A 17596-nucleotide genomic window follows, 5' to 3' on the forward strand; every position below is an offset into this window, starting at 1 on the left:
ATGACGTGTATGACATACATGACGTGTATGACATACATGACGTGTATGTCATACATGACGTGTATGACAAACAGGACGTGTATGACATACATGACGTGTATGTCACACATGACGTGTATGACATACATGACGTGTATGACATACATGGCGTGTATGACATACATTACGTGTATGACATACATGACGTGTTTGTCATACATGACGTGTATGACAAACAGGACGTGTATGACATACATGACGTGTATGACAAACAGGACGTGTATGACATACATGACGTGTATGACATACATGACGTGTATGTCATACCTGACGTGTCTGACATGCATGTCATACATGTCATACACGTCCTGTTTGTCCAACAATTAAATAAATGAACACGCAGTTGATTAATGTTCTACATGAAACGATCTGCACACTCTTGCTGTCCAAAAACTAATGAAACAAAAAACAAAATTGATAGTCCCTCTCTGTGTTCTACTTCGATACTCCATACAGTCACATTGCTTGCTTATTTTGAATACAACAAGCAAGTGCAAGTCCTTCTATTTATTCTTTTCATTTCTGGGGAATAACAATTTGATATAGCTATGACAAAGAAAACACATCTCAATCATATATACATATATTATATATACATATATCAAATCAAATTTTATAATGAACAGTTAAAATAAACTTAATTTTAAATTCACTTTTATTTTTCTTTCAATTAAGATTAAACTTATTTATATTAATTTTAAATTAATTTTGCTTGATTATTCTAAATAAGTGCTAAATTAAGTTCAAATCAGCAATAATTATTATTCAGCAGAGCATTCAATTTAAATCTTCAAGGCACCAAATGTTTTTTCAGACATTCTCAGATATGATTTATTCCGAGTTTTCTTCTTTAGGCGATGAATCTTGCAGCTGGTAACGGCTTCGTTAATATAATATATCTGCCACTTGAAAATCTGTAAAAATATAACAAATGCAAATTAGTTTAGTAAAATGATATTTGATATCTAAGTGCTTTCTACTCTTATGGCAAGTGGAATTTTTCACTATACTTATACAACCCTGACTATCTTCGAAAATATCTATCTGACCGTTTAATTCTATTTTAACATGGTTTTAGTGACTTGATACATAACTCCTTCAAATAGAGCTATATATGTATTCTGCTTCAGTTGATGAAGCAGCAACTAATTTTGTTTCATGGTATTCCACGAAATTAAATTCTCGAATAATTTAAAAGATATCCAGATCAAAGTCTAATTTTCAAAACCTATCTCCTTAAGTACATTTTCAAATACCTGAATCCAACATCTTGCTGCCTGTTTAAAACCATAAATTGTCTTGTTAAGCTTACAAACTTTGTCCCCATTAACATAAGTTTATCCACATGAAACATTCATATAAATTTCGTCTTTTAAAGCTCCGTTTAAGGATGCGGTTTTGCATCCGTATGATGTGCCAATAAATTATATTGATTTGAAATTGCTTAAAGAAATCTTTTATTCTTTCACTGCGTCTGATGTCATTATCATTTATATCTTATTTTAATTTATCATTCTCTAGTCATGTGAAATTTTCATTTGATTCAGTTTCCTTACTCTCCACCATTGTAAAATCCGATTCTTCTTTTCAGAAATATTATTTGAATTGGAATTTTCAATTTCAACAACTGAATCTTCATCATAATATATGTATTTCGAGATGTTAGCATATTAATTTCATCCACCACAATATCTTTAGCTGTCATAAAATTCCTCGACTCCACATTCCAAAATTTATATCCATTTGGCTCATATCCTACAAGTATAGTTTTTATTGACTTTTTGTCCAATTTTCTCATTCGAACTTTATTAAGTCGAGCTAAATATTTTCAAGAATCTTAAGATACATTATTATTTTTAGACTTTTTAAATTTCAATCTAAATTGCTTGCCATTTATACAAGCCTCACATAGTTCATTGGTTGATTCGACATTATTTAAAACATTACGAGGGTTGCTATTTAAGCTTCTGGTCTAGGTCACTTCTAGCCATGTTAGCCATGTGTAAGACATGTATGACATGTATGACGTGTATGACATGTATGACGTGTATGACATGTATGACGTGTATGACATGTATGACATACATGACGTGTATGACATACATGACGTGTATGACATACATGACGTGTATGACATATATGACCTGTATGACATACATGACGTGTATGACATACAAGACGTGTATGACATACATGACGTGTATGACATACATGACGTGTATGACATACATGACGTGTATGACATACATGACGTGTATGACATACATGACGTGTATGACATACATGACGTGTATGACATACATGACGTGTATGACATACATGACGTGTATGACAAACAGGACGTGTATGACATACATGACGTGTATGACATACATGACGTGTATGACATACATGACGTGTATGACATACATGACGTGTATGACATACATGACGTGTATGACATACATGACGTGTATGACAAACAGGACGTGTATGACATACATGACGTGTATGACATACATGACGTGTATGACATACATTACGTGTATGACATACATGACGTGTATGTCATACATGACGTGTATGACAAACAGGACGTGTATGACATACATGACGTGTATGTCACACATGACGTGTATGACATACATGACGTGTATGACATACATGACGTGTATGTCATACCTGACGTGTCTGACATGCATGTCATACATGTCATACACGTCCTGTTTGTCCAACAATTAAATAAATGAACACGCAGTTGATTAATGTTCTACATGAAACGATCTGCACACTCTTGCTGTCCAAAAACTAATGAAACAAAAAACAAAATTGATAGTCCCTCTCTGTGTTCTACTTCGATACTCCATACAGTCACATTGCTTGCTTATTTTGAATATAACAAGTAAGTGCAAGTTCTTCTATTTATTCTTTTCATTTCTGGGGAATAACAATTTGATATAGCAATGACAAAGAAAACACATCTCAATCATATATACATATATTATATATACATATATCAAATCAAATTTTATAATGAACAGTTAAAATAAACTTAATTTTAAATTTACTTACTTTTAAATTTATTTACTTTTATTTTTCTTTCAATTAAGATTAAACTTATATATATTAATTTTAAATTAATAATAATAATTAATCATTAATTAATAATAATTAATTAATTATTATTCTGCAGAACATTCAATTTAAATCTTCAAGGCACCAAATGTTTTTTCAGACATTCTCAGATATGATTTATTCCGAGTTTTCTCCTTTAGGCGATGAATCTTGCAGCTGGTAACGGCTTCGTTAATATATTTGCCACTTGAAAATCTGTAAAAATATAACAAATGCAAATGTGTATGACATACATGACGTGTATGACATATATGACGTGTATGACATGCATGTCAGAGTCAAGTATGTATACATACAATACATGCACTGATTATATATCACTCGTTTCGTTTCAACAACTAAATCATTAATTTATTGATTCTCTGATTTTGTGACTAGGTTTAATGTTTATATGCTTTATTTGAAATTATCTGCGCACTCTTACAGTCCAAAAACGAATGAAACACGAAACATAATTGAGAGCGACATGTGAACCGACCAGTGTTGCCAGAATCTCTGGAGGAAAAATTGATTGATTTAAGAAAAAAATTAAGTTTGTACATTTTTCAATCATTGAAGAATAAAATATTAAAATTAAAAATAAAAAACGGGATTTCGTATTTTCATGATTTTTTTTACACTTAGGGAGCAAATAATACATTTGAAATGCAGTTATCTTTTTAAGTCAGTGAACTCAAGTAGCTCACATGATCGAACCACTGAGTTAAATACAAACTCCGATTTCATGGTAAACTATAAATCTCAATTTTTGCAGTGAATGGCAAAAGTAAGTTTCACTGTGACTTTTGCTTATGTACACATTTTCAACATAATTGATATTCAAAATTTGTATTAAATATTTTCTTTATTTTATTATAAAAATCAAGTTTTATTATTTTTGTTTTGTTTTTTATTTTGAATATTCCAATTAAATTTTATAATTAAACATAATTTGTTGCAACAAATAACAATAACAAAATACACAGACGATGATGTGATAACACATCTCGTTGATGTCAAAGCGGTCAGGACATCATCTCATGGTTCAGCCGTTTCTGGCGCCAATCCCCAAATTGACCCTTTCTCGAAACTGGTGAAAACCAAAGCTCACCGATAAGAGAGTTTGATTGTTAGTAGCTTAGATAGTTTTAGATTTAAAAGTAAAATGTCTTTGACAGTCGAAATGACTGTGTAGCTTTCTTGTTATACCCGCTACCCATAGGGTAGAAGGGTACTTTAGCTTCGTGTCGGCAGGAAATTTATGTATGTAACAGTAAGAAGGAGGCATCTCCGACCATATAAAGTATATATACTGTTAATCAAGGTCAACAACCGAGACGATCTAGCCAAGTCCGTCTCTCCGCACGAACACCTAGATCTCAGAGACTGTAAGAGATAGGGATATAGTGTTTTTCCGACAGAACTTCTTAGTTTTGCAGGCAGATCAAGTTTGTTTCAAATTGTTGACACGCGCACTTACGCCCTCGCAAATCGACAAAAATCGAATAAAAAGTGTAATTTTATAGTTTTGGAAGATATTAAAGATATGGGGAAAAATTTATTTACTAGAAGGTTAGTTGATTTGGCTGACAATCTGGAATATTTAGAACTCCATGGTATATTTTAAGTTTAGTACTGTATCAATATACCTTAAAATAACCTTTAGTATATTTTTAATATTTTTGTGGTATATTATTTTGGTGTATTTTAAAATGAATACCGCAATATTTTGCTTTAGTCCAAAAAGGGTGACGGGTATCTAACAGTCGAGCACTTACTTGTTTTTCATTTCACTTTTCTAAATGTTCTTTTCTGACTTGTTATACTTGCCAACCTTTCAACTATTTTAATACTAGATGGTATAGCCATATCGGTCTGCGATCATGTTTTTAAAGAAAGAATCTAGTAATAATAACCGCTACACCTGTTGGGTTTTAATTGCTTTGACTGACAATCTGGTATATTTTATATTCTGAGATATACTTTGGTGTAGTAGTATATCAATATACCAATTATTTTATTCCTATCCCGATTGTTACCTCCTAAAATCTCATGAAAGTGATTCTAACTTTTGGCATCACAATCTTCACAATTTAGTGTTAGATTTATATCTTGCTAAGTTTTTTTTTATTTCTTATAGCTTTATTAGTATAGCGACTTTTCTAATATAGTTTCTTCACTTTAAATAGAGCTCTGTTTATTTACATAACAAGAACAATTACAGCTCTGAAAATATTGCTTAGTTTAGTTTGTCCAGTTGCTTAGTTGGTTGTTGCTTAAAGAGCAGACGTCCCAATTGCGACTGTTGCTGGGCGTAGAAGCTGTTGGCTTGCGGTTCCAATCCCGTTTCAGGTGTGACAGACTGACGGACCAGTTCTCTAAGGCTGGCCGAGATCTTGGCAGTGCGGAAGCGAGCTTCGTGCCGTCGTTGGCGACAATCCTCGAATCGCTGCGATTGCTGGCGTTTCTTTTGGATGTCGCACTGCAGTTGCTCGCGCTTCAGACGCTCCAATTGCTGGCGCTCTCGCCAGTGCTCCTCATGCTGCAGTTGCTCCACCTGGTTATCGTGTTGCAGACGCTTCAGATAACCCTCCAACAGCTGGCTGCGCAGCTCATCGGCTCGTCGCAATCGCTGCGTCAGTCGCATGCAAATGTCACGTTTCCTGAGTGTGGCGTCCAGCTGCTGCTCCTCCTGCTGCAATGTGACTGCTTCGTTGCGTCGCGACTCCTCGTAGCGACGCTGGCAGAGAGTGAGGTCACGCTCCAGTCGCATGGCCTTCAGCCGCTCCTTGGCTGCCTCGTCTTTGGCATCGAGGGCGCCGCGCAGTCGCCGCAGCTCAGCGAGATCTCGTTCGGCCAATGCCTGCAGGCGCGCCTTGGTCAGCAGATAGTCTTGGAACTGTTTGTCATGTACCGCTCGCTTGTACTCCTCCAGCTGCTCGCACTTCAGCAACTGTCGCTCCAACCGCTCGTTTTCCCAGAACTTACGCGCCAGCCACGCGTGCTCCTTGTCCGCCGCCTGTTGACTGCGCTTCACCGCCATGCGATTCAGTATCTTCTGATCGTGGCTCGGCACCTGAGCGTAGGCGGCACGCACTGTGGGCGCCAGGCACAGATTGGCCATGGAGGCGCACAATGAGTTCCCGTTGCGTCCGAGCTGCGGATTCGATTGTGGAAGTGGGACCAAGGCCATGTTCTCCTGCGACTTGGACTTGCCTCGTCCGTTGATGGCCAACGTGGAAGCATCGTCGAAAATGAGCTACGAAAAAGAAATGGAAATGGATTTTTGTTAGTTCGGACATGTTAAGTTTTTCAGTTGAAATTGTTAACCAAATAATAACTGAAATATTATAATTACCAAGATAAGTGTCTTTTTTATATTACAAAAATATTTGCTTTAAATACAATAAATTTATGATTAAAGTAAATACTTGCTTATAAAAATTATTATATTAACACTGTAAAAGCTAAATAAATATAATATAAATATATGTACAATACGTATTTTAAGAAAGTGTATCTTTGAACAAATATTATATATATATACAACAATAATAAATATTATATATGGGCATTTCCAAAATCGCGCACGGGACATTCGTACGCGTTCAAAGTAAAAACACGGTAAAAAGGAAACGTTTTTTTTTTCAACTGAAACGCGTAATGTATAGCATTTTATTAGCTCTTTCATTGGTGCAAAGATTGATGTTGGGTATTTTTTCATTCAGAAGATAATTGCAAAAGTCAAGTGATTCGCACGGGACACAAAACGGAAGTGGTTTAAGAGGTCAACCAATTCAAACGCAAATTTCAGCGAATCCAGAGGCAATATTTTAATGCAACTAATTTAAAATTTTTGTGCATTGATGCCTCTTTAAGAAGGTTATAATTTTTTTCAAAAACGACTTGTATTTTTTTTTTTAATTCAATTTGAAGTAAATTCGCACGGGACATCGCGCACGGGACATTTTTTACCGCAACTATTTTTATACCCGCTACCCATAGGGTAGAAGGGTATTATAACTTTGTGCCGACAGGAAATATATGTAACAGGTAGAAGGAGGCATCTCCGACCCCATAAAGTATATATATTCATGATCAGCGTCAACAGCCGAGACGATCTAGCCATGTCCGTCTGTCTGTCTGTGTGAGTGTGTGTCTGTCCGTATGAACACCTAGATCTCAGAGACTATAAGAGATAGAGCTATAATTTTTTTTCGACAGCATTTGTTATGTTTGCACACAGATCAGATTTGTTTCAAATTTTTTACACGCCCACTTCCGCCCCCGCAAATCAACAAAATTGAATAACAATCGTAATTTTATAGCTAGAGTTGCTTATTTTGGTATATAGAATAATAACTATAATAGTTATGATTCCTAAAAATTTGGTTGCGATCAGACTAAAATTGTGAAAGTTATTAAAGAAATACTTTTGTATGTGCAAATACACCTACTTACTAGGGGTCTGAGTTGCTTTGGCCGACAATCTGGTATATTGTGCAGTCTATGGTATATTTTGAATGCGATACTATATCGATATACCATATATACCAGTTGGTATATATTTTTAGTATTTTTGTAGTATATTTGGTATATTTTGAGAATAATACCGCAAAATATATTGCTTTTTTTCAAAATGAGTAGCGGGTATCTCACAGTCGAGCACACTCGACTGTAGCTTTCTTACTTGTTAATTTTGCGCCAATGCTGCCAACTTACTCCATCATTCATATTGTGTAAATAAGAGAGAGGAATAAGTTGGTACTTATGTTGTGTACTTACGGTCGCGCACGGGACAAACTTTAAATGATCACCAAAAATACAAATATTTTTTTTTCTCCAAATTTTTTTTATATATTTACTGCGCGCATAAACTCTGTTTGCAAAAAAAATTTGATGCAATTCGAGCCAGTGATTTGGATTTACTGAAATGTTGTTTTTCGGTCGCGCACGGGACATTAAAATAAGTGATAAAGCAAATCAAAATTTTTACCGTTATTGGTGATCCCATGTTACTTTTTGCGTTCTCTTTCGTTTCTTGCAATCTCCAAATGATTTTACAAAGCAAAAGACAAAGCATAACGCATTTATTTTAGAAGTTGTTATAAAAACAAAATATGCCTTAAAAACATCATAATCACAACAGGTGCGTTTGCGGGACTTTGCATTCGAATATTTTGAAATCTATAAATGATAACTGCAAAATTCTTTCAAGTTTATTAAATTTGAATATTTCTTTATGTAACCATGTTGCAAGAAATCATTTTCAAAAACTTTTAATTTTTTGGTCGCGGTGGACCTTTCTGTGGAAATGCCCATATGCGTTGCCTGCGAGACATTTTCTTAAAACAGATGAGAATTAGACAACTATCTTTTGTTTTTATTTCTATCATTTAAAATAAAGAATAATTTGAATTTTGAATTTTGCATGCATACTTCATTGTATATATACCAAAATTCGCGACTCTGGCTTTAAAATTATGCTTATTATTCGAGTTTTGTCAATTTGTGGTGTCGGCAATGGGCGTGGCAAAAATGTGAAATAAACTTGATCTGCCTGCAAGCAAAACAATTGATGTCGAAAAAAAATTATAGCTTTATCTCTTATAGACTCTGAGATCTAGGTGTTTATACAGACAGACGGACAGACAGACAGACAGGCATGGCTATATCGTCTGGGCTGTTATAATAATATATATATGTATTTATGCCTCCTACATACATTTCCTGCCGGCTCATAGTTAGAATACCCTTCTACTCTATGGGTAGCGGGTATAAGAATAAAAATAAATATTTGTGATCATTAGTTTTTAGAATTTCCGTGATGAGCTTACTTTCAATGTGAAGGGTTTGAATAATACCTGCAACATCTGACAATCCCGTTGCCCGGCAGCGCGCCTCGAATGTCGCTTGGGTTGCTTGGGCTTTGGTTCCTCCTGCCTCGACTGACTGCGTTGACTGCCAGCGCTCTTGGAGCGCTTGCTTCGACCCGACGAGCTGCGCGCCTGGCAATCGGCGGAGCCTCGTCGGCTGTGTGCTGCTTTGGCCTCTGTGGGCGATTTGGAAGCGCTGCGTTGCCTGCTCTGGCTGCTGTGACACCTGCGCTTCTTTAGGGCACTCTCGCTGCGCTGCAGTTGCTCCAGCACTTGAATCTCCTGCTCCAGTTGCTGGAGTTGCGCCGTCTCCGTCAGCGTCGCTGGCTGACCGCGTCCACTTGCATGGCTGCTGCTGCTGTGCGAACTGTAGCAATCGCAGTGGCAAATGTCGCAGCAGCTATCCGCCAGCTCTAAAGCCTCCAGCAACTGTTGGTGTTCTGCCTCGGTTTGGGCGCGACTTTTGCCGCGACCCAGGGCGCGTCTCTTCTTCTTTGGCGTCATATTGCGACGAGGCTCAGCGAGTCATCGCAGAAGCTTGGGATGCGGGTCAAACTTAAAACTGGCACAGATTTGCAATCATAACAAATTCTAGAGGATTTATTTTGGCGCTGCCACAAGTCGTAAACCCAAATTCCTGTGCACCAAAGCAATGCATTTCCTCACTGCTTTCTGCTACGGTTTCCCAGTTTTTTGTTTACTTTTTTATCGATTGCGCACCCGCCCCGTTGTCCAGGACAACGGACGCGCGCTTTGTTTGAGTTATTTTTGTTTTGTTTTGACTTTGGCTTTTTCGACAACTCTTCGAGGTTTCGCTCTGGGGCACATTTCTGACATCCATTAGTGCCGGAAATTAGCCGTGCCAATTAGAACTGACAAAGCCAAAAAAACTCTTCGCGAAGGACGTCACAGAACTTTCTATATAGACAGTCAAACTTTGCTCAGTCGTGTCAATCAATGAGCATCAACTGTTTCCTTGGTTGTTACTCATCGATTCCTATTCAAAAACATTTGATTCGATCAACAGTTATTTTTAACTCACCTTTATTGCATTTTATATATTAATAAAAGTATTTTTACAACTGTTTTAAGCGAAGCTCAACACAAGACCACAAAACCAAACTACAACTTAAAATATACTCTGATTAATGATGTAACTATTTTTACCAAAAATTCCTTTACACATTCTCGTATTCATATTCCAAGCACATACAAAATATAAAGAGGATATTTAATTGAATGAATAAATAATTGCGTCTTTTGTTATTCAAACTAAAGGATGTCAAATGAAACAAATAAAAAAACCTTTGTGTTGAAAATTATTCGTTGTTCCAAAATCTTATTCGAGCATTTCCATCTCATTATTTAAAGCTAAAGGCAGATATTGGTTGTCTTCATAGATTTCTTTTATTTAAATATTTATAATTAGTTTGGTATACAGTTGTATAAGTTTACGTATATAACATTATGCAATAAATAACATACACAAACAATTAAATTCCACGTTTCCCATTAAATTCTTTAACAAAATTCCTAAGCTTTTGGTTACATTGCATAGACTCAAGGAACTAACACATTAAAGAAGAATTAACTTGGGTTATTGCAGTTAAATAGTTTAAGTTTGCTTCAATGTTTATAAGTAAGTTGTTAGAATAAGTAAATAGCTTAGGTACATCATAAACATTTTGAATAGGGCTAGCTAATAATTTACACACTCAATTTACACCATTCCATGCCTGTCTTAATACTTACAATAATAACAACAAAAGGGATAAATAATAATAAAAAAAAACTTGGTTCACCATAGTTAATGTCTAGTAAGTAATATTGCTCTGTTCGTCTTGAGGTTAGTTGAGGTATGCTGAAGCATTAACGGAATACAGAAAATAACAATAGTAAATGCCTATTCGAAAACTAAAGGTATCGAGGTAAACGGCAGCACAGGACACGACGGCTCCAATTGCAGCGATGTGGCAAAGCAATCAGCCGAAGCATTGAAATCCCCCAAGGTCTGCATAATTTGTCCCAACGCAAACCTGTTCATAACGAATGGAATTTGATTAGAGAAGGCATTAAGCAATTACTATATTGAGAACTTACCATATTTTGGGACAGTTGGGATCCAATTTGGCAGCATCCTTGAGCATCTTCTCAGCCAGTCGCGGCTCACCCAGCATTAAGTGTGTTTCGCCCAGAGCGCGAAGAGCTTCGGTATGGTTCGGATTGGCAGCAACAGCATTGAGGAAGCATTGTTTTGCATCCAGCCATTGTTCGAGATACACATGAACTTGACCCCGCTGTTCCAACGAATGACAGACAAGACAATTAATATCGATTTGTTACTAGTTTTCGTATATCTTACCATGAACATTATCTGATGTGAGAGCGGATAGATTTGCGTGGCTTCGTGTATGCAATTCAATGCCTCATTAGGCTGATCAATGCGCAAATACACATCCGCCAACAGCAGCCAGATCTGTAAAGAAATCATTTTCTTTCTTCAGCACTGAGTTTGTTAAGTTTTTAGGAATCTGCTTACCTCAATTTGTAGCATCCAGGGTCGTCGTGGTCCGGGGCGTTGTGTAAAGCTACTCAACGAGCTGGCAGCCTCGCTTAATGCCTGTTCGACTCGAGAGACTGCGGCCAAAGAAGCAGCATAAACGGAATCTTCAAGAAGTGAAATGAAATTAGTAATTTATATGCGAAAGCATCATGAAATAATGAAAAGTGAAGAAATGGAAAAAAGTGAGATAACATATATGTAGATTGGAAGACAGGCATTCAAAAAGATTTAAAAGGATTCAGATATAGTAAGGAGAACAAAGATCAGGCACCAAAATGCAAAACACAAATAGCATGCAGAGGAGGCAACATTAATATCAAAAGGGAACAACTTTTTAAGGGTAGAGATGCAAAGAAAGGCAAAGCGCAAAGATGGAAAAAGAAGCATTTTATACATTAGCAAAACCGGTAATGTTTTAACGATGTTAGTTTGAACATTATCAGTTTAAACATTATTATCTGTAAACCTTCTTTCACGCAGACACTTTTGCTATGTTCCAAAAAATGTGTTTCTTTACGTTATTTTGTAAATAACATATTAAACTTCGGTTTCTTCTACTCAATGTATTACAAAAATATTTTAAAGTATATAAACCATATTTTATAAAAAAGTTATGAATTGCATTTTAAATTAATTTGGTATATTAATAATACTATATGTACTATAAAATGAAATTTAGCCTAAATTGTAAACCACAAAATGAATTTATTTAGTTGTGATTATTTAATTTAACAATTATAACTTTGACTTGTATGAACTATAAAAAAGTATCTCAATTATGATATCAAATTTGATTCATAATAAACTTAATCGGATATTTAAAGACTTTTGCTAATGTATATGCAAGTTCGGTGTGATCCGAAAATGTATTTAACAATTAGGGGTACATTTGCATTTGAGACTCACAATTATTTGTTATATGGTTTTTTATGATTTGGTTTATAGATAGACACATTCCGCAGAAGATTGGGTGGTTACATATAGAGTCGATGTATTATTGTGTAAATATGTATAAGTTTGTTTATGTGTGTGTGTGTTTATACAGAACATATATATAGGCATTATTAGAGTGTTATGCGTACTTCGACCACACATGGCGTATACTTACTCGAATCCTTGTCGGACATTTGGGAAGAATGCACCAAGTGAACGCCACTCTTTGTGTCGGAATGTTTCTCCTCCTCGCCGGCCAGCTGCGCCTCGTAGACATCTCGCCAGACGGCGAGCATGTGCTGCACCGTGGACAGCGCTGTCTCGGCATCCTCGAGATTGAGCTGAAGATGCGCCTTCACATGCAGCAGCTGCAGGTTGTCGGGAAACTCATGCAGGGCATCCTCCACCACGCCCAGCGCCTCGCGGGGTCGTCGTGAAGCTGTCAAAAGCAATGCAAACAGATGCAAACACGGCGCATGCTCCATGCGCAGTGCCAGGGCAAAGCGTATGTGACTCAACGCGTCGCCCAGCTGATTAAGCAGGGCATACTGCAGCGACAAATAATACTCGGCCAGATGATCGTTGCCATCCTGTTGCACAGCTCGCTCCAACGACTCCAGCGCCAGCTTGTTGTAGGCATCGCGATCGCTCTTCAACGTCGCTTGTATCGCCAGCTGCTGGTGGCCGATGCCCACAAAGAGTTGACTGCGCGACGGACGCAGGCCTAGAAATAAGTGGAAATTGGAATTGAATTAAGAATTTACAAACTAATTATATAAAGAAAAAGGATTTCCTCAATATTCCATTAATGTTGATAATGTGACTCACGTTATATTCAGTATTAGTACTCGAAAATATTTACTTAATTACTTTTATAACATTCATTTTCCCAAATGATCCTGATTATTTCAAAGTTCTTCTTACAAGTCAAGCCCTAATCATTATATTTGAGTAAAAGTAATTATAAATAAACGAAAAGAGGTCCGTCTGTCTGTCTGTCCGTATGAAACACTGGATCTCAGAGACTTATAAGAGATAAAGCTATACAATTTTTCGACAGCATTTGTTATGTTTGCACGCAGTTCAAGTTTGTTTCAAATTTTTACCACGCCCACTTCCGCCCCCGCAAATCAACAAAAATCAAATAACAAGCGTAATTTTAAAGCTAGAGTCGCGAATCTTGGTACAATAAAAACTATAGTAATTGTGATTCCTAAAAATTTGGTTGCGATCAGATACAAATTGCCGAAGTTACTAGGGGTTTTAGTCACTTTGACTGAGAATCTGGTATATTATGCCGTCTGTAGAATCTTTTGATTGTTGTACTATATCGATGTACAAAATATACAGTTTTGGCACATTTTTAGTATTTTCACAGTACCAGTATTTTGATATATTTTGAGAATAATACCGCAATTTTTTGCTTTTATTCGAAATGTGTAGCGAGTATCTCACAGTCGAACACACTCGACTGTAGCTTCCTTACTTGTTTTATTTTGTTGAACTTGTTTTTAAACCGCATACGCCTTTTCATGATGCTAATGACAATTTCTAAGCAACTAAAATTACTGAAATCGATATGTTTTACGAAGCTTTGCTGTTCTTTGATAAGCTTTTCTATACTTCTAGACAAACTCCCCCTGCTTATATAAAAAGTGTGTAGGATTGAGTTGACAACCAATAAATCTTTTAAAATAAGAAGCTTTCCCTATATATTTTTCAAATGTGTGCTATATGAAGTGATATTCCATGGCATTTAATCGGTTATACTAACATCTATGTGATTCATAATATGACAATTTGAAGAACCCAAGCCTTATTGCATGGTAATGTAAAAATATCAGACAGTTATCTTGAGCCGGTTTTTGCATGACAAATAACTTTATATATATACAGAAAGAAAAGCTATCCAGCATTTTCCGCTAGCAGTACGATAGCATTACTATTTGTAGTTCTCAGCAAAATATTCTTCAAATAAAAGATATATCCATCTATCCATTCATATTATCTAGCTATACTGTTAAGTCTGTCACCAATCTCTCTTTTACTAATTATTATAGTCAAATCACTGAATACTAATATCAAACTATGCAATATATACGCTCTACATACCTTTCACCTCCCGCTTGAGCGCCTGCTGGGCATAGTCCAGTCCCTGCTTGACTGTCTCCAGACTCTCGTAGCAGAGTCGCGATGCCAGCAGGCATGGCAACGGATCGCCAGGCGTTAGCTTCATGGACTCCTGGAGCACACGCAACGCATGGGAATGCTTCTCGGCGGCCATCAGGCTCAGCGCGTACTGCCTCCAAACGTGCTGCTCGCCGAAGCTGAACTTGAGCGCCTTCTCGAAGGACTCGTTGAGCAGCTGCACGAGACCCCAACGTATCGTGGCCAGCGTGAGGAGATCGTAAACAGCCGTCACATTGCCCATGGCATGTTGCCGTGCCAAACGAAATTCCGGACTCTGGGAGAGCACAGTGTCACGCACGGCGAGCGCCTCGGCGATGAGCAGCAGCAGTATGACTTCCTCTTGTTGATTGCGTGGCGTAAACTGTTGACGTCCCGCATACTTCCGTGGCTTCCACAGACGCTTGGTGGCGCCGCCGCCACGCAAGGTGCTGCCACCGGACTTGGTGGTAAATGGCGGAGCATAAATTGTGCCGGAGACGCCGCGCAACAACACCTCGGCCAGCTGGCGAGCGAGCGTTAGACGCAACGATTGCGTTGCACGCGTCTCGATGGCATTCAGCATGATGCGATAGCGTTCCACGGCCACCTGCAGCTTGCCCGCCTTGATCAGCACAATGGGCGCCCTTTGCAGCGCCGTCTCCAGTATGGCGCCCATACGTCGGCTCACCTCGAGAGTAACGCCGCTGCTTGGAATTGTGCTGCTGATGGCGAAGCTGCTCGTCGACTGCTGCACTCCGCCGCCAGCATTGACGTTCAACGTGGAGCCGGCGGTGGAATTGTTGGACGAGTTGTTGCTGCCACTGACAATGTCGTATTCCTGCAGATACAGCAGACCCAGATCGGAGGCACGCTCAAAGCAGCAGATCTACAAAACAGATAAATTAATGGATTAACTTACAGTTCCTTACACGTTGTTTAATAGTTTAACATCGCGTTTAATAGTCATAAATCTACACTTGATCTGTAAACCTATGTCTAGATACTTTATAAATTTACATTTCTTGTACTTTGCTCTTCACTTTGAATTGTCAAAATTTATTTCAAATTTGCCCTTTGATCAAACTTTGTAGTTTAGACTATAAATACTTTTTAAACTAATTTTTAAATAGCAGTTATAATTGTTTCTGTTTGACAGACACACAGAAAGAACCTTCTTATTTTCTTCCTTTCGTTTTTTTTTTGTAATATTCCCATCATTTTCATTTTGTTATGTGATATTTTTACATTTTTTAAATCATTCAAATTTATTGATTCTGTTTTACGGATCAGCTTATTATTTTAAGGTTTTTTATTTAAAACAACATCCCACTATTGGGTATTTATTGTCTTTACCTTATCTATTAAACTGTGACCACCTTTCAAGAATTATTTTTTTTATTAACGCTTTTAACGCTGTTTCTGTTTTACAACTTTTAAACTTTAAACCTTGCTTCGGGAATAATTAGCATGTGTTGCAAATGAAAATTATAAATATATTGTACAAATGTTTGTAGTCACTCAACCTACTGTTAAAACAGTGAGAGTTAAGAGGTTGAAATTTCTACAATATACATATTATTTTATAAATTTGAGACGAACGTAATGCTGTCTTCTTTTAAATTACAAAATTAGTAGTTGGAGACTGGATGAAACTTGAAATAATATTTCTGGACTTATTAAATAAAATAAAAGAAATAGATTAATAGAATTTCTTGAATAAAACTAACTGACAAAAACATATCTTTGGGTTGTCTGTTGCAATATCGAAAACTCTACAGAATGTGTCTAAAACTTGCAATTGAATTTGGCCTGCTAAGAGCGGAGTAGCGAGCACTTATAAATTAAGTCCGTTGCTTACCATTTCCGTGTCCTTTTCGGCCTTTTTAAACTTGGACGTAGGCTTCGATGCCTGCTGCTCCAGACACAGTCCCTTGATGGCATACGACTCGGCGAGAATCTTGAGGCTGCGTCTGGGCCAAAGAAAAATGAAAGTAATTATAGTAACAATCACATAATCCAGTAAATGATGTATTACAATGTGAGCTCCTTCTCGGCGAGCGTGTTGAGCTCCGCCTTGACAAAGTTCTCCAGACTCTGCTCATATTCGCCGCAGGCGTAGCTGAGCTTGGCTAGCAGCAGGTACGCATCGAGTGCAATGCCCGCCTTTTGGCCGCTTTCTCCCAAAGCCAGGTTGAGGAAGCGTCGGGCTTCGGCCAGACCGCTCTTGGCGCGGCCAAAGTTCGTTTCGGGCGCCACCGCATGCTCCTCAAGATAATTTTCCAATCGCGCCTCGCCCACCAGGAAGTTTGCCAGGCACTCTGAAGAGGGAGAGAGTGAAAGGAGACTATTGTCATGATGGTTGTTGTTGTGGTAGACATATGGTGACCTTTACCGTTATGTGGTGATCCCGTTTTCAGCTCGTCGGTTAATTCGATGACGCGCTGCCATTTGCCTTCGCTGCGACAGCTCTCGATCAGCGCCTCAACCTTGGTAGTATTGTTGCGAGTACGATTGGCCATTGTTATATGCAGCACGTGGCGGCCGGCACGTTTCAAGCCTTACACGATTCGTTTTCTAATTCAATTTTTAATTTGATTAAATTATTTTTTCGCAAAATACACGCACACACAAACACACAACAGTTGTGGCTAATGTTAACGGCGTTGCCACTGCGTGCAAATTCAAGGTTGCTTCTCTCTTAGTAAAGAGCAATTGCGTCACACGCTCAGAATAAAAATCTACTAAATAATGATGAAAATGATTGAAAATACTCCATCAGATTTGTAGATTTCAACTTGTATTAAAACCCATTACAATTTGTAATCTTACATTGGTGTAATGTGATGTATTTGAAGTCTTTTATCTTGCGCAATTCACAACCTTATTTAACAGTCCATGTCAAAGGTTGCCACTGCACAAGCAG

The 17596-nt window shown here is 37.5% G+C and overlaps 2 protein-coding genes across 4 annotated transcripts; both read right to left on the reverse strand.

Moving 5' to 3' along the window:
- Window positions 1-5358: 5358 nt before the first annotated feature.
- Window positions 5359-9642, reverse strand: LOC132792453 (trichohyalin). Its single transcript, XM_060801848.1, has 2 exons — window positions 8997-9642; window positions 5359-6391 (listed from the first exon to the last, which is right to left on the reverse strand). Exons 1-2 carry the CDS (start codon window positions 9510-9512, stop codon window positions 5372-5374), a joined length of 1536 nt encoding a protein of 511 aa, XP_060657831.1. The 5' UTR covers window positions 9513-9642; the 3' UTR covers window positions 5359-5371.
- A 765-nt stretch (window positions 9643-10407) lies between these two features.
- Window positions 10408-17361, reverse strand: LOC132790629 (tetratricopeptide repeat protein 7B). 3 transcript variants are annotated; one of them, XM_060799233.1, is made up of 9 exons: window positions 17066-17361; window positions 16709-16991; window positions 16532-16643; window positions 14617-15559; window positions 12680-13228; window positions 11548-11645; window positions 11371-11484; window positions 11109-11305; window positions 10408-11044 (listed from the first exon to the last, which is right to left on the reverse strand). In XM_060799233.1, the coding sequence occupies exons 1-9, from the start codon at window positions 17190-17192 to the stop codon at window positions 10912-10914; spliced, it is 2556 nt and encodes an 851-aa protein (XP_060655216.1). In that variant the 5' UTR covers window positions 17193-17361; the 3' UTR covers window positions 10408-10911. The 3 variants fall into 3 exon arrangements, with proteins under 3 accessions (XP_060655216.1, XP_060655217.1, XP_060655215.1); XM_060799232.1 differs by having other exon boundaries at window positions 10409-11044; window positions 11548-11675; window positions 17066-17356; XM_060799234.1 differs by lacking the exons at window positions 16532-16643; window positions 16709-16991; window positions 17066-17361 and adding an exon at window positions 15623-15655 and having other exon boundaries at window positions 11548-11675.
- Between the last annotated feature and the right edge of the window lie 235 nt (window positions 17362-17596).

The sequence above is a fragment of the Drosophila nasuta genome, chromosome 3 (assembly GCF_023558535.2).
Source record: "Drosophila nasuta strain 15112-1781.00 chromosome 3, ASM2355853v1, whole genome shotgun sequence".
NCBI classification, from domain to species: domain Eukaryota; kingdom Metazoa; phylum Arthropoda; class Insecta; order Diptera; family Drosophilidae; genus Drosophila; species Drosophila nasuta.